Source organism: Lepisma saccharinum, chromosome 2, assembly GCF_977018435.1.
Source record: "Lepisma saccharinum chromosome 2, izLepSacc3.1, whole genome shotgun sequence".
In the NCBI taxonomy this organism is placed as follows: Eukaryota; Metazoa; Arthropoda; class Insecta; order Zygentoma; family Lepismatidae; genus Lepisma; species Lepisma saccharinum.
The window spans coordinates 47206855-47227824 of record NC_139230.1 but is presented as its reverse complement, the minus strand read 5'-3'; the positions used below and the strand labels follow the sequence as shown (position 1 = coordinate 47227824).

Genomic DNA, 20970 nt, shown 5'->3' with positions numbered 1-20970 from the left:
TCGAGGGACAAGGACTATCAAATTGATAGCCGTTGCCCTCAGAAACGAAGGTTCCTCATTGTCATAATTCTGGGAAAAGACTGGCATTTGAATCCTCCTCTCCCCTCAGAGGTCTAGAATTTTCCTCTGCAATGTCTTTTGAACAACAGCTCCCCAACTCGCAAGCTTAAGCATATGGTAATCTAATACGCAGCAATGCACAATCAAATAAATACATATACATACATGCAATAAGATATAAAAATACACACACGAAAACATATTATTTATCACTTTTTCCTTGTAGCTGGCCAGCTATTAATTGAAGGGATCAGGTGTAATACATGGTAAGTGACATTGTGGTCATTTCTGAGTTCATTAAGAAAAAAGGTTATTAGAAGCTGTACTGTAGATAAATTGTTTTTGTGTTTACAATTTCGGAAGGCTTCACTGACCCTAATGCAAATTGTATGACATGGCAATTTCACTCAAAAATTGAAGGTTGGTTTACTTTGTAATTCAAAAATGACCAAAATGTCACTTGCCATGAGTAGTGACTGGATCGATAAATGATGAGGTGTTTTGACTGAATAGAAATACTTAAAACTAAGGCAAAAGGTCTATAAAATTTCATTGCTACTGTGTAAAACCTAAGATTTTTGTAAAAAAAAGCTTCCGAGAAAAGATGACCCCCTCAAATTGATGTGGCTAATCCTGAATTTGCCAAAATTGCTGTTTATAAATTTGTTAAAAATATGGCTTTTCTCGATATTGTTTTGACCACACTTAAAACTAATCCAAGATGCTCTTAAGAGTTTTTTTTATTATAGTGTGCTATTTTGTCTAATCTAAAATTTTTGTAAAAAGCCTCCCGTAAAAAGTATAATTCCTCGGGGATTTCCCGTAAAAAGTATAATTCCTCGGGAATTTCCCGTAGAAAGTATAATTCCACAGGAAATTCCCATAAAATCAAAATTCTCGGGACTTTCCCGTTTTTTTTTTCTTCTCAGACCGGATTTAGCTATATATATATAAAGCGGGATCTAACTTTAATAGTTAATATTGTGAGAATAGTTCAAGTGTATAGAGGTGTTGTTCCAGTGCTCCTCATATTATAGCTCTGTTTGGTATGATATAGTGATTTTCTTATTATTTATATTAAACATATTTCTAGTATACTGAACAAGCATCTTATATTTTGTATAAAAAAGTCTGATATTTGTTACATCTAGTTGTAATTAATTTATATTTAGAGTTTTGGCCTGCTGCTGTTGTAATCTGTTTCCGTGTGTTTTATAAGATCAATACATAACACATGCTATCGGGTCATTGCCACCGACGTGCCTGTACTAACATGCAATTGAGGCAGGTTAGTCTTTCAGTAGGTCACTGCTTTTCTGTCGATCAATACTTATTCCACCTTGGTGCATGTAAGCAATATTGGCATTACAATTTGTCATAGTTTTTATTAAGTATAAAATTTTGATTTGAATCCCAAAAAATTTGATATAATAAACCTAGGATAATAATTAATAATATTAACATATTAAATATATACAATAATTATACAAAGTACACTGCTGAACCCAATTCATATTTTATATTAAATATAGAGTTTTAATTTAAATCCCAAGAAATTTTATAACTAATAACAAAAATGCCAAATCAAAAATATTGTTATCAATGCAATACGAATATTTCTAGCCCCAATTGGGCTAGGCACCAAAAGAATTGTGATCCAGGCAAATATAGAACTCCCACAAGAATATGCCCAAATTGTCATAGAAAATATAGTCTGGAATATTTCTTATATAAACATAAAAATACTTGTTCTGCACAGTTTTCTACATCTTTATCTGGTCTAAAAAGAAAACTTGAAACCCCTATTAATTATAAACCAGCAAAGCAGCTTCGCTATGCACCTATCTATAGTAGTTTTAATGGCCAACTAAGTGATTACCGTTTTATATCAGATCCAAAATGTGATATTAAGAATTTTTTGAATAATATCAATTCTGATGTGCAAGATATTCTAAATAAACAAAATAGCTCTTATAAATTATCTTTCAAATTATTTACACAATATAAGAAACCGAATGGAACAAAATTTACACACCCCCACATAACAGAAACTGTAGCTGTTTATTCAAATAGAAATTGAACATGAATATAGAATAGAATATGAACACGATTTTGATGAAGCAATGGAGGGCTTAAAATATCCAATGTCTATTCAAAATATTGATAAATTTGAAAAAAAGGCCAGAGATATCAATGGTAAACCATTATCTATTAATGTATTTATTTGTTCCACTGGTGCTGGGAATTGCTTGATAGAACCTCTCAGAATTAGTACAGTTGATGATGATTTTGCTGTAACGATTGATTTGCTTTTAATTGAGGGGGATGGCACATACCATTACACTTTGATACATAATCTTGAAGCTTTAGTAAGAAAACAAATAAATAAATCTAAAACAATATACAAGTTGTGCCGAAGATGTTTAACTGTATTTGATGGTAGAAAAATAATAAATGGGGTTCGTAAAGAAAATGCAGAAATTGCTAAAAACAAATTAGTTGAACATTTAAAATATTGTGGGAACCATAAACCTGTTCATATGGTGATGCCTAATCCAAGTGAAAATGCCGAATTTAAAAAATTTGAAGCTTTGTTGGAACACCCAGCATATATAGTTTGTGATTTTGAATCAAACCTCAAACCCCTTGCATTCTGCAACCCAGATCCTGATGAATCTTCAATTACATCATACCAGTTACATGAACCTTCTAGTTTTTGTTATATAGTTATACGGGATGGTGTAGCTAGTGAACCACAATTATACATGGGACAAAATGCTATCAAAGAATTTGCACATAGAATTGAAAATGAGTGCCATGATATAGCATCTAATATTTTATTAAAATCAAGGCCTCTGATGTCTTTAACAGAAGAACAAATTAAAAATTTTAAAAATGCAAAAAAAATGTCTGGTATGTGATTGTGAATTTTCAGATACAAATATCAAGGTGAAACACCATTCCCATACAAGTGGTAAATTTTTAATGGCTCTGTGTAATAACTGTAATATTAAGATCCAGAGACCAAAATTTGTCCCGATATTTTGCCATGGTGCATCTAATTATGATTTTCATCATCTGATCAGGTACGAGGGGTTTGACAAGCAGAATTTAAATATTTTAGCAGAAAATGATGAGAAATATATAGCTATTAGCAAAATAATACAAAGCCAAGATATTTGAAAACTTACTTATAGGCTGTTTGTGGAAATATTCGATTGGCTAAATTATCAGCAATTTTACTTATTTTAAAGATTTGCCTGTGTCAACTAATTAATTTGCCCCATCCCTATTGTAAATGTAATGATTTATTATAATTACTTGTAGTATGGGTTATTTTTTGTACATTAACAGGCACTTGTTGGTGACAAAACAATTGCATTTTGGTTAATGGATAAGGAAATGTACACTCATATGTCGAAAGTGTCGCATCCATCTCCCATTATTGACAGAGGAATTGCATTGCACAAGATGATAAGACTGATTACTCATGGTCTGGGAGGTGAAGCATACCTCAATTTTATGGGTAAGTATAGCACATAGATACACAGTGTTTTTTTTGTTTTTTTTTTGGCTATATGCATCAGCACACAGTACAGGCACCTTTTTCATAGTGAGAACAAGAACTATAATTGTTTATGCAAATGGAATAAATATAGATAAATAAATGTGTATGATGTATACATCCACATGAGAGGTATTCAGGAAGTAAGTTCTAGAAGCTTTTTACGAAGGACCCACATTTGTCACAAATTTATAATAAGATTCTTTACACCAAAAACTATTTCTCAATATAGTCACCATCATTGTTAGAGCACAGTATAGTACAGAAGATACTGTAGCATACAGTATACTTAATGTACATTTTATCAGATAGATGTATAAAACACCTCACATCCTCCAAAGTGGATGCAAAAAGTCTGGATTCAAGATTGGTATCTGCATTAGCTTGGTATCTGCATTAGCTGAAAACTCTTTTGACACACTAACTTGAGGGAAAGTAAGATTTCATGCAGTGAAACCATGATTTTACATTTGGATTTCCTGCATTCTAAATTTAACCTTCATGGTCCCAATAAAGAAACATGTTAAAGAGAATTTCCATAGTTGTAAATTTTTCCATGTCTTAAGTTTTTACCAGGAGGCCATGAAAAATGTGAACTCCAGGCTCCACTGTATTAACAATAGTAACATTTATTGGGTCATTTATCATGAACATTTATTAATTGTTCTTTAATTCCAAAAACAATTGTAAATATGTTGTAAATTAACCCATTTATGCCTAGTGTTCCATAATTGGAACACCAGTCATGTGGAAGTTATTTGTAGCCCACTGCTCAAAGTCTTCAATATTGTCTGATTTGTCATGTCAACCTATTTCGTAAGGGTATGTGATATGACCTAGTGCACAGAGTTAGTCACTGATGCAGATACCGAGCTACAGGGATGTTGTAAAAAGTTGATTTGTATTTTCGAGAAGGTTTTTGAACATCCATCCAAAGACAGGTTACTATAACATTACTGCATTACATCCTAGAGTTGTAAATTTTTCAGTGTGACTACTGTACTAGATACTCTATCAGGCTATAACAAGAAAATGCAGCAATTATTATTCTTGTATTAGTTATAGGCTTGAAAATTTCCCTGCTCCGTTTTTGGAACACGAGGCAAAACCACTACCACTTGAACATAATGTACTTGTTACTGGTGCCAATAGATGTGACCACTTTGAAACTATATTTTCTAATCTGCATGTTGCTGACAATGCAAATTTGGACCCAATGGACAAGTTTGCCAAGTTGCGACCTATCAAAAACAAACTAAGTGAGAGATGTATGAAATTTGTTCCAAACGAAATGCTTTAGTGTGGACGAATCCATGGTTCCTTACTTTGGTCGTCACGAGTGCAAACAGTTTATTCAGGGAAAGCCAATTTGGTTTGGCTACAAATTGTGGTATGGTGCAACATGTCTAGGCTACATTTGCTGGTTTCAGTCATATCAGGGTAAAAACCTGAACATGGTGTTGGTGCATCCACTGTCCTTCAGTTTGTTGAGGCACTTACAAAGGAGCACCCTGGACAATACCATTTTGTGTTCGATAATTTTTCATTAGTATTGCATTACTTGATAAGCTTAGTTGACTGGGTCATCAGGCAACAGGTACAGTGAGAAAAGATTGCATTGACAAAGCTCCACTGGAATCGGATGATGCTCTAAAGAAAAAAAGAAAGAGGTGCATTTGATTATCATAGTGATGGCAAAGGCAATATCATCTGCCATCTGCATCATCTGGTGCTGGTGTCTGTCCTTTGTGTCTTGTCAGTCATTATTTTCAGAAACATAAGAAGAAAATACAGGTTCAGCAGCCACACACATGATCAGTGTATAATAAGTTTATGGGGGCCATAGACAGAGCTGAAGAAAACATTGACAAGTATTGAGCATCAATCTGTGGCAAGAAATGATACTCCAGCCCTCTGTTGTTCTGTTTTGAACTGGTCTTACAAAATGCTTGGCAACTGCATAAAACATATGATGCAAAGCCAATAAATCTTCTGGCATTTCATCGTCGTGTGGCATGTCATTATCTGGAGACCCATGGCCATCCTGCAGAACCTGGCCGGAAAGGAAGACCTCAGAAGCACAACATTGATTCACGTTATGATGGCATGAATCCTGTGATCATTAAGCAAAGAAAGCAAACACACTGTGCTCAATGTCATAAGAACACCACTTTTTGATGTGAAAATGTGGTGTTCAGTTGAATATCACACTCAATAGTAACATTCTGAGATAAAATCCAGGATTTTTTACATTTTGTACAAACTGGTAATGGTTTTGCCTAGTGTTCCATTTTTGGAACGCCACATAACCCATAAACGGGATTAGATAAAAGGAATTTTCCTTCAAATTTTTGTTTTTTATATATTTCTACCTAACATATGTGAATTTCATGTAAAAATTCAAAATTTTCAATCTCCGGCATAAATGGGTTAAATTACACTGTAATAAATAAATAATAATTTGAATCTTATACATTAACGCTTTCAGCACATATACACAGGAAATGTAAATGCCATAGTCAGCTGCCCATTTTCAACCCTTTCTTTTGAAAGAAGTCTGAGTAGCAAGTCTCTTAGTGTGGCAAACTTAAAACAAATCCAATACAAGCCTAAGAAAGCAAGAATTACATCTGCTATCATAAATTGAACCTAATAGGTGGCAGATAGCAGTCATGCACCATCCCTATAGCAGTCATGCACCCTAAACTCGAAAGTGGGTCATGTTAATCCACCACTGATTTTCACAGCAGGTCTTCCATTTTTCTGTATAAAAAATCATGATGTAAAGAACACAATAAATTTTATAATGGTCTTGTCCATATAATGCTAAATATCATATGATGAAAATGTCTTTTGAGAACAACCAGGAGCTGCTTTTCCCACCAGCAAGAAACCTTTCAGGGTGACCCTTTCTGAAAACACACAAAAAGTCAACATCACTTCCACATAGTATACCAATATTGCAGGCCAACGAGGGACTGGCATCTGGACACTCAGCCAGTATAATTATCTGTGGGTTTGTATTGTGTGCTGTCCATGTGTGTTTGTGATTCATGTTATCACCATTCATCCTCATATTTGCAATTACCCAAAAGTGGCAGAAAAACTAAGTATATCAAATCAATCAGTTGAGTGCAAGAAACCCATGCATATCAGATGTCACAAGCACAACTATGATAAAACAACCAAACAGTGCTTGTTTTGCTATTAGTAGGGCAAGTCATGAACTGAAATGGCAACTGTTTATAGCACGACAATCTGAAAACCATAGATATATGTGCATGATTGCTTCCGGACCATAAAGGACCATAACTGAATGTAGAACCTGTCTGGCTGTGAAGGACCAGAAACGAATGATGATCCGAACCGGTAGGATCTTAATGTAAGTGAAATTGTAGGTTACCACTTACATGTGTCTGGTATGGATTGTGTCGCTACAGGGCAAAGTTCACCGTGATCCTCTTGAGAGTTGTAAAGAAAACACAGGCACACACACTGATAACTATAACTATGTATTATAAGGTATATACATAACACTTGATTACACTTCCCATGCACTCCTGTCTAGGGAAAACTGCTAAAAACGAAGTTGCAGCTGGTGTTACACAACAACGTGCCACTAATGAAACGTAGCCACGTCAGGCTTATTGTCCGCGACTGTTTCTGGCTGTGTCCCGAGTGGCTTCTCTACGCACACTGGCTGGAAGTAACTACCGTGCTAAGATGGCGGCAACTAGACACCGCACTCAGAATGAATTAGCCAATGGGAGTGCAGGTTACTTAAGGCATTTGATATACACAAATAAACAATTGAAGCTATATGCAATATAAAATATATAAAGAAAGAATAAACGTGGTTACTTTTATAGATAAATCTCCAACAGTGCATGTTTCTATAAATACTGAAAACTAAAGCAGTCTGTACAAGATTCAATTGTCATGATCCAACAAAATTGACAATGGAAAGCCACTAAATAACATTCTTATTTGAAATCTTTAGAGGTCTGAATTGCAGTCATGTAAGAACAAAGAGAAATTTGACAACAATTTCACATTTTCCGAAAAGGTGGCAATGTGTATAGCAAGATAAAGAAATGAATAGATTAGCCATAATTTTCTTTCCAAAGGAGGATGCATATCAGAAACTCAAAAGAAGTGCCATGTATTTCCTCGGTATTATAAATGTAGTCTGAGACTCCAGAGAAACAGTGTTACCACAATACATAACATAATTTCACAAATTATTTATCATCACATCACTCACTCTTGAAGAAATATACATTATTCTTTGGTCCATAATTGTGATTAAATACAATGTTTCACCACTTCTCCTTTCCTTTCTCACAAGTAACAACACTTTCCACATGACTTTCTCCTCTGGTGAAGGTACTTTTCACAGTAGTTTGGATACCATTTTAAAATGTGGTAGGTCAGTCCTGATAAACCTATCTGAGCATAAAGTGGACTAAAACAAAGTTGGACTTTTTTATAAGAACTCGGAAATATATTTTATAAAAACTCTGAAATATATATTTGAAGAATAAAATTCATATACAGCTTCAAATTTACAGTTATTTTATGCATGCCTAAATATGCCGCTTATCAAGAAATAAAATATGTAGGTTTATGAATGGAATTGTATTTTGAATATTGTATTATTTTATTTGATATATAACAAAATATAATGTTTCATTATAGGAAATGAATTTGGCCATCCTGAGTGGTTAGATTTTCCTCGTGCTGGAAACAATGACTCATATCACTATGCTAGACGTCAGTGGCATTTAGTGGATGACGACTTGTTAAAATACAAGTATTTGGGTGCATTTGATGAAGCAATGAATAAGTTGGAAGAAGAATATGGATGGCTTCACACAGATCCAGTAAGTACAACATTGCAGCCCACCAATCTGTCACACTTCTACCTTCACGTCGTCTCCAGATCTGATTTACCCTACATTTTTTGTTCCCAATCAACACTTCTGCTTTCTGCATTTCCTTCCAGTCATATTAACATTGATCCTGGCAGTGACCAGGCATTTAATTGAATCCATCATTTCTCGGAACATTTGTAATTCTCTGTTGAGAGAATCATATTGCACACAGAATAATGAAAAATATTGCACATGTGGTGGTTGGCTTTTGGTCAAACATGAGAACTTAATGTTTGAGGCATTTATTTTTTGCTACTTTGCCATTCTTCATTCATGAAGATGTTTGTAAAGTGGAATGAGAGTTTACTTCTTCACTTCTTGCTACATTCAAATGTTCACTGATTTTGTTCAAAATACTTTCACATCAATTTGTGCAATTCAGTGGATTAACAAACTGAAAGATGAAGATGAGGGGGTACATTAGATTACTACAGTCAATGCTTGAAGTGGAAATTATTATGTGGGGATATTTTCTTGAGCCTTGATGCTAGTGGGGGGGATGCTTTGCTTAAATTTTCCTAACTGGGGATACTATCTCCTGTATTCCCCCTCACTTCGAGCACTGATTACAGTGAATGTAAATATTTTATATGTTTTTTACATTAAGCATTCCGGTTACCAATAGCTGATTTTATTTTATCACTCTGAAGGTTAACCTTTAGGTGCCTGATGGCTGCTAAGGCAGTGACAATTTATGCCTGAGATGTCTGATGGCCAATTAAGTGGTCAGTACTACATTACTACAATTAACACATCATTTCTCCTAATACAAAGATTATATTTCAGTTCTTTTTTCTTACTTAACATACATATCAGGGTCCAATATACTCCAAGTGCAAAACAAAACTTTAACTGCTTTGGAACAGCCAGACATAACACTGGCACTGGTAGCAGCCTCCCTCCAGGCAGACTGGCACCAAGCGACAGCTGGCAGAATGAAAGGTCCTGCATGCTTTAAAGATAAAGGACTTGTTGAAGACAGAGAAGCTGGATACACTTCATTATTTTTTTTTTAATCAGCAGTTTGCCTACTCCCAAACTAATGATTGATTTGGTGTTTTAAGTCCACTTTATGCACAGTGAGGCTAATCGGGACTGGACCTACAGTTTAAAGTGGAATCCGAACCACTATGTGCCTCCACCGGGTTCGAACCCGGGACCCCTTGATTTCAAGGCAATGACGCTACCACTGCGCCATCGGGGAGGTCCTACTCCCAAACTAAGTTGCAGAAAGAAAGGCGGAAGGATTATTGTATTGCAACAGACATATTTCCTATGCAGATAGCTGCATTAAAAAAGGGTGCTTCATGAAATTATTGCATAGCCGTGTGCAGCAGTTGCAGATTAATGAGCTCTTGTGAGGGCGAGATTGGTGACTCTTTTCACTTACCCCCATCCCCCCCCCCCCCCCCGACTCTTAATTGTTACACATTGCTTAAAGTATTGATTTTTTGCTGCCATGATGTACTGGGAGATACAGAGCATTTGAAATGTCGCTGCACTCATACTTAAAAAAACAACACTTCTAAGGCATTCATCTGGGTGAGTTGCCTGTCAGTAGGGATTGGTATGACCTTGAAGAATGAATTTATGTTTAGAGAAGTGCTGCTGTTAGTCCTTGGTGTGAGACGTACAATCACAGTTTGTCAACGGTGTATTTACACATGCACAGTGAATTTCTTTACTTACTTACTCCTTGGCTGCTACAGCCCCTGAAGGGCCTTGGCGCCTCTCACAATGCTAGCCCATTCTCTTCTATCTTCTGCTCTACTTCTCCACTGTCTTACTCCCATCCTCCTAAGGTCCTCCTCAACACACTCCAACCATCTTTTCCTTGGCCTTCCTCTTAATCTTCTCCCTCCTGGTCTCCCTTTATAGACCTTCTTAACTGCTTTGTCTTCAGGCATTTTTTCCACATGTCCCAGCCACCTCAGTCTCATGCTTCTTATATCTGAAACTATATCTGTTTTTTTTTTTAGAGTGCTCTAATTTCATCATTCCTCCTTATTTGCCACTATCCATTCTCATTTACTGGCCCGTATATTTTTCTTAGTATCCTTCTTTCCCATCTTCGCTTGCGCCAAAGTCCATGTCTCTGCTCCATATGTCACCACTGGCTTCACCACTACCTGATATACTTTGATTTTCAAATTTCTACTCAGGCTGCTAGATGTGAAAATTCTTAACAGTGAAAAATAACTTTGATTACCAGCTGCAATTCCTGCTTTTATTTCCTCCTTAATATTATTATCCATGGTAACTAATGTTCCAAGGTATTTAAAACTTTTGCATTTTTCATAAGTGCCTCCATTAAGTTGTATATGTTGGCCTTCCCTGAATTCCTTATTTTGCGCTGAGAACATGTATTTAGTCTTGGTTTGATTTATTTGGAGTCCCATCTCACTAGCTGTATTCTCCAATCTTTCAAGTTCTTCCTTCAGTTCTTGCAGTCTTTGTGTCATCATATCAATGTCATCAGCATATGTTAGATTTTGGCTCTGTCTGTTGAAGAGAGTCCCTCTTGGGTTACTCCCTTCACCCACTCTTCTCGTGATCTTTTCTAAAGCTGTATTGAACAATATCGTAGATAGCACATCTCCTTGTCTCAAACCGTGGTTCACTGCAAATTCCCTTGTGAGCTCTCCTTCAATCTTCACCTTGCATTTAGTACCCCTTACCGTCATTCTGGTTAATCTTATAGCTTGCTTGGGATCCCTAGCTCCTTCATTGCCTCATACAATTTTCCTCGCATAATACTGTAATATGCCTGCTTAAACTCTATAAACAACTGATGAATATTAATCTTATATTCATAATATTTTCCCATTATCTGCCTAACCATGAAGATTTGATCCGTAGTGGATCTGTTTGGTCTAAAACCACACTGATAAATCCCCTATTATTCCTTCAGTGAGTGGTGACAATCTTACCGCTAGGATCTTTACAAGCACTTTGTATATTACGCTCAGTAGGGCTATACGTCAACAGCAGGTTTTATCATTCTTTTTTATGTATACAACAGATTATTGCCATACTCCATTGATCGGGCATCTGTTCATGTTCCCATATATCAGATAATAATTTTTTTGTATAGTATACTTTATTCCTTGGTTTCCTCCATTCTTAACCATTTCAGCAGTGATATTATCAATCCCTGGGGTTTTATTATTCTTAAGAGACTTAATAGCTGTTCTCACTTCTTCTAGTGTTGGAGATGCTCCGGTTTTGTCATTATAGTCCTCTTCTGGGTACTCCTCTCCATCACTCAATTCTAGATCTTAGGACCCATCTTCTACATTAAGTAGTTTACTGAAGTATTTTGCCCATCTCTCTAAGACCTCATTTTTTTTATATGTATATTTTTTTTAGGTTTCCTACTTGGTCTTTACAGAAAAGCTGTCTTCGGTTGGAAGCCTTTCCTTATATTCTTCACCCTCATGTACATTTTCCTTACTTGCTGCCTTGTAATCAAGGGGTCCCGGGTTCAATACCCGGTGGAGGCACATAGTGGTTCGGATCCCACTTTAAACTGTAGGTCCAGTCCCGATTAGCCTTTCTGTGCATAAAGTGGACTTAAAACAACAAATCAATCAATCAATCCTTACTTGCTGATTACTATTATATTCTTCAAATTCCTCAATCCACTTTTTCTCAAAGTACCATTTCTTTCTCCTGCACACTCTGTCTGCTTCCTTTCTTTTTAGTTCTTTGAAGGGTGCAAAATGGCCTGATGTGCCGATGCACCCAAAACAATTTTAATTCAATCAATCAATCAATCTTTCTTTTTAGTCTATATTGTTCTGTATTATACCTGGTTTCCTTATTAAGCATTCTCTTTCGTGCCTCATTTCTTTCATTTATTGCTGTTCTACACTCCTCATCAAACCAGTCACCTCTTCAGATCTTCGTCTTCTCTCCCAGCACTTCTTGTGCTGTTTCATGTAGTATTTCCTTAATCATACTCCTTTTCCCTTCAACACTTTTGCTTTCCCACCCTTTGACTTCTTTGCTCATGTTGGTTACCTACCATTAAACAAAATTGGTTGGCAATTGCTTAATCTCTTTTTAACTTCTCATCATCATACCTTGAGGTCACCTTCCCTCTTCTTCCATCCCTATATGTGGCTATTCACTGTCTGTATTTAATGCAGACTAAATAATGGTCCAAATCACTGTCTGCTCCTCGGCAGCTATCTATTTGTAGAATATCAGAGGCATGCCTTTTTTCTATCAGCACATGGTCAATTTGATTTTGTGTTACACAAGCGGATGAGTACCATGCATTTTCCTCAGTCTTTTTTTGATGCCAGGTGCTTCTAATTGCCATTAAGTTACACATAGCCAGATCTATCAGTCTCAGACCATTATCTTTTGAAAATTCATGCAAACTTTCCTTTCCTATAGTGTCTTGGAATGCTTCTTCACGTCCAACCGTAGCATTAAAATTTTAATGTCATGTTTTGGTATACGATCAATTACCTGTTCCAACAACTGCTGGTAGAATCCATCCTTTTCATATTCTGCCTCTTCCATTGGGGCATGTACACATAAGGTAATGTTGAAAACCTGGCTTTCATTCTCAATGTAAAGTTTTATATTTATTGTTTAGTAGGAATCCTGTGCCACCTCTTGTACTTCCACTATACATTAATGTATAGTCCCCAGTAGATAGCATTCCATTTCCTTGCCACTTGATCTCCTGCAATGCTTCTACTATTATTCTGTATTTCTCCATTACCTCCTTTAGGTTTTGCAGTGCACCTGGTTTACTTAGTATTCTAACATTCCATGTGGCCATGTAGATATCATTCTTCCGTTTACGTAGTCCTTTACCATGCCTGTGTCTTTCCATAGAATCCATCCGGCTATCATTGTTTGAGTTCCATAACAATGTTTGTTTTATGGGATAGGGTCGTTAGCCCATGCTCAACCCCCAACCTAGACGACCAGGTAATTTGGTAATTTATTATCGAGGTTTTCTTCCTCTAGCCTTTGGAGAGCCAACTCCATTCAATGCAGGGCTGCAGAGTCTGGTTTTGGTCCACCCGGGGTATTTTATTTCCCTGGTACCCACCATATCTGGTGAGCATTCCCTTATCTGTCACCTAGGGAAGCACCCGTTAGCAACTCCGCATGGGAATGAATTGCTTTGTTGGAAGTGTGTTATTGGCCTCAGTCAGAGATTGCAGTATTACTGACATTTAATGTACAAACTATTTTTTGTGTATTTCAAGATATAATTAACAAATATATGTATTCATTATGTTTACAAGTTCAATAAATTATAAGCATAAAATTCTCAAACTTTGAGTGTGGGGACTTTCCTAATACTTTGTATATCTCCCATCCATCTGCTAAAGATTAAACACAGTCATTTGGTTGTTTGTTTGTAGCATGCTCATGTTTGTAGCATGCTCAGATCTCTTTGACCTGTGCCATACTAAGAATGTTAGTTTCATTCAGTTGTATTTTTCTGTCTGTTTCCATTTTAATGTATTTTTTATTTATTTCTGTGTGTTTTAGTGTTTGTGTGCACATTCAGTGGCAATGTTTTGAAATTCATTTCAAAATTTATCTACAAGTTATGAGATCATAAAAATAATCTAATGAATTAAAATTTTGCAGATAATATTGATAGTTATATGGTAGATATTTCAAGCAAGAAATTAACTTTTTCAAAATTGACTCATTCTCAGGTATGTGCTTACCATACCGGTTAATCAGCAATGGTGCAGTTAAAGCAGTGATGTCAGGGCTTTTGGTGAGAGTTATAACACCCTTTAGCTCAGCTTCATTTTACCTTTTTTAAAAGAAAAACTAAAAGGATATTGTCTGATGAGGCAGGAAAGAGACAGCAAAAGTAGCTACTGTCACTAAAATATGAAAGTATATGGGCAATTGTCTTGCATGAAGTATGTATAATTATGGACAATTTTTATTTATGATCATGTCCACAAATTGTAATTATAATATGTACTTTTTTGCAGGCTTACGTGAGCTGGAAACATGAAGGTGATAAGGTGGTTGTTTTTGAAAGAGCCCAACTTCTCTTTGTTTTTAACTTCCACCCAACCAGCAGTTTCACAGACTACAAACTTGGAGTTGAAAATCCAGGAAAGTACAAGATTGTCCTGTGTTCTGATGATGACAAATTTGGTGGCCATAAGAGAATAGATACTAGTGTACATCATTTCACACTTGGAGAACCATTTGCCAATAGAAGGGACTCATTAATGGTAAGACATGACATACGTTTCATATTTTTTATCAATTAGGGATCTTGCCCTATTTGTTTTCAGATGCAACTTTCCATTTATCAGGGATGGTCAGTCACTACAATGTCCGAATTTGGAGCTCAGGGCTTACATATGTATTGCCATTGCAACAGTCACACGAGATGAGTTTCAGGCAACCTGACAGAAAATTGAGTTTGAGCTTGACATCCTCGATGCAGCTCGTGGGATGCGTGTACTCAATTTTTTGCAATAATTATCTTAGTGTGTAATTTCAGATGAGACAGCCTGTATATAATGCCATGACAGTTCCTGATATGTACCCAGGGCTCCAGCTGTGGAAAGTCTGAGAGGGAGAGTAGAATATGTACTTATTTTTAAATGGTGGTGATTATAGCAGGGTGGCGACAGCCTTGGAAAAAATGGAAAACTGGGAATTTGAGAGGTCAAAGAAAGTCAGGGAAATGTCGGGGAATTTTGTCTTGATTGGTTGTTTTCCCCAATGCACAGTGGGCCAGAATTCTAAAAATGGGAACAAAAATCTGATTTGGTGAATAGAGATACTTTACACTATCAGTATTTCTAATAACAGAATATAATACATAAAAAATATAAAATAATTGAAATTATGTGGTTGTTCACATGACGACAGCGCAAAATAATAAAGTAACTGAACGTGTACAAAGAAATCTCTGTGCTCACATACAGAGAACAACTGCAGTTTGCCATATCACATAAAATCAATTAAATGCTGTGCATATTGACATTAACACTACCAAATGGAGACACAGTGGTACATCCAGTAGGGTGTCTTGACTGCCAAACGCAGACTCAGGTTCGATTCTCAGGGTCGGGATTTTTTCTGGCTTGGTTCCTGCATAAAGCGGCTGTGAGGTTTACACAGCATGTAATAAAGTAATAAATGGGTACCTGGAGGCAACCCATACATTGGGGGGGGATAGCATGGTGCTGATTGCATTACCTCCACAAAGTTCCGAGATCGTGAAAATGTGGAGCTACCACATTCTCCCATATTCCTTCAGGGCATGGTGCATTGTGCCCAATGAATTTCACCTACGTTACACTACAAAATAAATTGTAAAGTTCACTGTGTTCATGTACTGGCTGAGATTAACCTTAACCTTCACTGTTAGCAGTGCATAAACATTTCCATTGGTCAGGCAAATTGTTGGGGTTCATCTGACACTCCGTGATGTCGAGCAGGCGAGTGATATCTTCTGAGAGCGTGCATGATTTCTTAAGAGGCAAAGGCCGAAGGCTTGATATTAGTAGATGAGACGAGATAAGCAGATGATGCAAAATATTTTCGTTGGTAGAAATTCGGGAGCTCTCTGGAAAGTCACTCTCTTAATCCTCTTTATTCTTGTCTCCTTTGCCTCCTCAGAGAGCTGCCAACTGGAAGGAACAGCTGCTGATACAGCATCTGGTCAGTGCACCAAGATCTTGTGTACACCGTCAGGCATATAATACCAGAAATATTCTGCTACAAGATGTTTCACAGTTTCCAATGTTTGTCGCTCTATGAGTGATCTTGTCAAAATTGTTCTAATTCTGTCGGCCAAGCGTCACAAATGTAACACACTTGAGCAGTACCACTCACTCTGTTGCAAACTAATGTGTGAAAAATTGTCAGATCTTCCCGAATGCTAGTTGAGAGGTATGTAGGACTGAGATGCTGTATCTGGTCTCCAGTGTATTCTGATTCTGCTCTGTTTATGTTAAATACTGTTTTCTGATGAAATTCTATTTCAATGCAGGCATATTTGTCAGTGTGAAGCCGTATGCAACTGACATTTTTTTTCCATTTCGTAACTGAAAATTAGCACGAGTTAGCAGCCAGTGTTCTCTTGGTTGCATTTGCAAGACCCATTGAATCATTCGGCATAGACATCTTCATCTCACCTTGTCCCACAAACTTTGAAAGTCAAAGGGCATAAACACACATCATTGCAACTCTGCTGAAAACAGCAGCGTATGAACCTGCTCTTATAACGATGTCCACAATACCGTAAATGAATTCATACTCTACCCGCAGAAAGTGCATACCTTGACAATATGTAGAATATATGCAACAAAAGCCCACACAGATAATGTTCCGATAATTCAACACCAGTCTCAATGGGTGAAACTGTGCGCGAGACATCTGCAAAATTGCATTTGGCAAATATATGGGGTTTGCCCACCTTAAATCCTCATTTATGGTAACACCTGTATGGAACTATTTGTGTTTTGAGACAGTCGCATCATTGCTCTACAGGGAACAAATGGTAGGAAGTAGGAATTTCAATTTTTGTCCCCATTTTCAGAATTCTGGCCCACTGTGCGATGGAATGAATGTGCCAGACATTTCCCATGAAACATGTCATTATGAAGTGCTGCATGGGAACAGGAAATCTTATTGCTAAGTCTCGGTGTCAACTTTTAGGCCCCTTTTATATATATCAGAAAATGATGGTGCCTGGGAGGGAGGTGGGAGAGAAATATCCAGAGGGGCAGAAAAATTTAATAATTCTCTAAATGTTACCTGGAAAATTCATTGAATTATCATTTTTTCTTGTCTGTATGGGAGTAGTAAGGGAACAGAGCTGTCAACCGATGGGGGAGGAGCACACCACCACTGTAGTGCCATTCAATAGTTGTCGGATGTCATAGTATGGGATTTCTTTGGACATTCTGAAGGAAGGGTGCTATGCAACCCTATAATTTGTCAAATGTCGTGGTACAGCATTTGTCGGACAAACATTTAGGCTCCATTGATGCATGCGATTTTTGTCCGATATCACCATCCGTCTAATGTCGATGGTTAACATACATTTACAATGACATTGAACTGTTACTCGACATCAAGAAGAATCCAACTAATCAGGATATATCTATTGAATAATACCACTTTTGTAAACGTTATAAAAAATTCAAAGTGCATGCTATCCCAATCTCAGTTTTCTGCTACACTCGCAATGCAATTCACCCCCCCCCCCCCTCTGCCCTGTCCATTTAAACTCATGAGAGAGATGATTGTTAATCTATCACTGACTGAAGTACATGTCCAATGCTATGAAATAAAATAATAGTAATAATAATAATAATAAATTGGTAAATATTTTAATTTAACAATTACTTGAATCATTCAATCCTAAAGCGTATCACTTTCTTTAGTAATCGATGTTTTTCTGCCAGTCCTGCTATGTTTTCACTTTTCTTCTACTGATTTATATGAGGGGCATCCAGAAGGTAAGTTCTGATTAGTAGGGACCGTGATTTTTTGCAAACGCGACAACACTGAAAAATGTTAATTACTGCAAACAAGTGTTTATGAATGTGCAGTAATATAATTTTTCACCTATTCGAAACGGCTAAATAATGCAAATTTGACATAAAATGTGAATTGTTGAGTTTTCATGATTTAAAAAGAAATGCTCTTAACTAAAAATACTGCAAGATCCAACATTATTGTGTTTTTTAAGCTTAAAAAACAAAATATGCCATATTTGTGCACGTAGAACACACATGTTTTCAAACATGTTATCCACAAGGAATCTATAATGCATGTTACACATGGAATAATTCCGACAGCTACATGAAACCAAGTGTTTCCCATGAATTTTAAACTTCTATATATCTCATGTGTGTGTGTGTATGTGTACATATATGTATACATATAATGGTGCATGCTTTTCATCGATCCACTCTTGAACCCCCAAAGATAAACTCAGAGTTACGCCTATGGATACCACTGAGAATACTATACTCTCTGGTGATGCATATATGGTGCTGATTGTTGTTATTGATGGTGGTAGTAATGGGGGTAGTGCCCTCCTGCACCCCGATTTCGAACACTGCTTATCATCATTCATCTTCATCATCGTGATTATCCAAAAGTGGCAAGAGAAGTGACACAATAGAAAATAATTCTAAACTATGTGTCTTCGTAGTTACGATTACAGAAAAGCAGCGTAAAAGTAGGATAAATACACAATTTTGCAAAATATATATTTACTGAAGAAAACTGTTGTTTTCTGCAGGAAATGAAAAACTCTGCATACTTTTTTATTTAAGAAAATTATGTGTAAACCTGAGTGTTCTAAATGTATTGTTATTTTAAAATTTTTGAACAAAATATTGTGACGAAAATAGTAATTCCAGAAAGACATTCTTGTAACAATAATTTCTTGCCAGTTAGAACCAATGTATTGGCAATGAACAAGACTGTTCAAGTGTTCAGCCATTGACTATTGGTGGTTGGTGGCAGTATTGCTTTGTCATTTTGATGGAAAAACCCTCCACAGAGTGGCTGAATTATAATAAATGCTGCCACTGTTCGAACATAATGCATCTGCAAGAAATGGAACACTCATTTTTGTAATGGAATTTTAAGATACTTGTGTTTTTACACAGTAACTATTAACTAATGACTTCTTGTTGTCACTTCCACACCCCACGCTAAGTCACTTGGCTGGCAGAAAGCCCTGCCTGCCTGCACGCCTCGCTAATGCATGACGTCAGCGTACGTCAGAAGCTATTTTCACTTCAGTGACGTAGGAGGTGAATTTCAGCGATGTTTGAAGGCGTATTTCTCAAGAACCAAAAGGAATATCGCAGAGATATTTTGCTCACCTCATTTTTGTGTCATAATCTGTAAAATGAATGGATTTAAAACTTTTTTTATGTTGTAATGGAAAGGTCCATTGGAGAACTACTTGACAAGAAGAAGTAGTGGACTCCAGTCTCAAAAGCCAGAAAAACAGCAGCGATGGATCTCAACATGATGACCATGGATCACGCAATGAAAGCCCACTTGGCAAGCCCTGGCCCTCGAAAGGCTGTTGCACCATGAAGCTATCACATGCCACATGCTATTAATGCAAATATTGGAGCCCTGCCTATTATCGACATATTACAGTAACAACAACAAAAAAAAAATTGCTGAGCTGAAAATATGGTTGATTTTTTTGTGATTTTCAATACTATCTTACCAGTACTGATTTTCTTTTTCTGCAAAGACATATTTATCTTTTGACAAATGTAAATGGTTCTAAGAACTGCAAAAGTATAATACATTAAGATTAATGGCTTGCAGTCTCAGTTGTAATAATATGTTGCAAAATCATGCACCAACTTGTGCAAGTTATGTGCGATAGTTGACTGGAGGCTTTGCCTTAGAAGGATTTACTTACTTCGTTGTTGCTGTTATGTGCTAGCTTTTAACATATATCATTCTTAATGTGTATTGGGATGCATTCAAGTTATGTCCATGTTTCCTTCATCTGAAGAAGAGGCTCAATTAATCCTTCATTTTTGTTCAATTTGATGCTTATGATTTGCCCTTTGGTCAATCCAGGTGAACGTTAGGGTAATACTTTGAAGAAAGATGACAGACACTTCTATCCTTGGTCTGGTCTGCCATGGTTAATCTGACTACAAATAAGCCAGTTAAAAACTAACAAATCATGATTATCCCTTGTTTCTTTTAGCAGTTCAAAAACAGAAAAACATGGGATATTATCAGTTTTGTATTTTTGCTACATTATGCATGGTGTTTTCTGAAAATTTAACTTGGTTTACTGAAACAATTCATATTTATTGTATATTAATTAGATATAATAGAAAAAACACCAATAAAGGCATGCAAGTAAAACAAAAACAGAAGTCTTGACATTTTTCAGGCAATTTACATTGTACATAATATGAAAATAGTTGGTTTACCAGTATGGGAGAATACACAGCTGATATTATGTAACATTTGTGCAACTTTTGACTAATTGCAACAATGAGGATGATTGATGATTAGAGGAAATTTATGATAAATGGATACGCTGGGACTCGAAACCAGGAACTTTGGTGGCGAGATTGAAAGTCAACTTTTTAACATGCTCTATTCAGCCACTAAGCCAGCACACAGGAAAATATTCTTGCTGATTAAAGTCTGTATTAATCATGTGGAATGATGCATGTCGGCACACCAGGAATGCACAAAAGGGCACTCCATGAAGCAGAAATTCATTAAGACTATGAAAAACAAGCACCTCCACCCATAATACTCTCGGACAATGGTTCCAGCCCTCTAACTGTGTTTGGATATGGGCAACAAATACTTGAAGGAGGAAGCAATGGAGGTCACATGAGAAAACTATATATTGCTTGTTGAATAACAAGTAAT

General features: G+C 36.4%; 1 protein-coding gene across 1 annotated transcript in view; it reads left to right on the top strand.

Annotated features, from left to right (window-relative positions):
- Positions 1-20970, top strand: part of AGBE (1,4-alpha-glucan-branching enzyme) — a 72579-nt gene that overhangs the window by 51146 nt on the left and 463 nt on the right. Inside the window, exons 11-13 of the mRNA XM_083117332.1 lie at positions 3415-3586; positions 8324-8508; positions 14547-14795. Of these exons, the coding sequence (XP_082973458.1) occupies positions 3415-3586; positions 8324-8508; positions 14547-14795 (606 nt within the window). The remainder of the gene's footprint in view (positions 1-3414; positions 3587-8323; positions 8509-14546; positions 14796-20970) is intronic.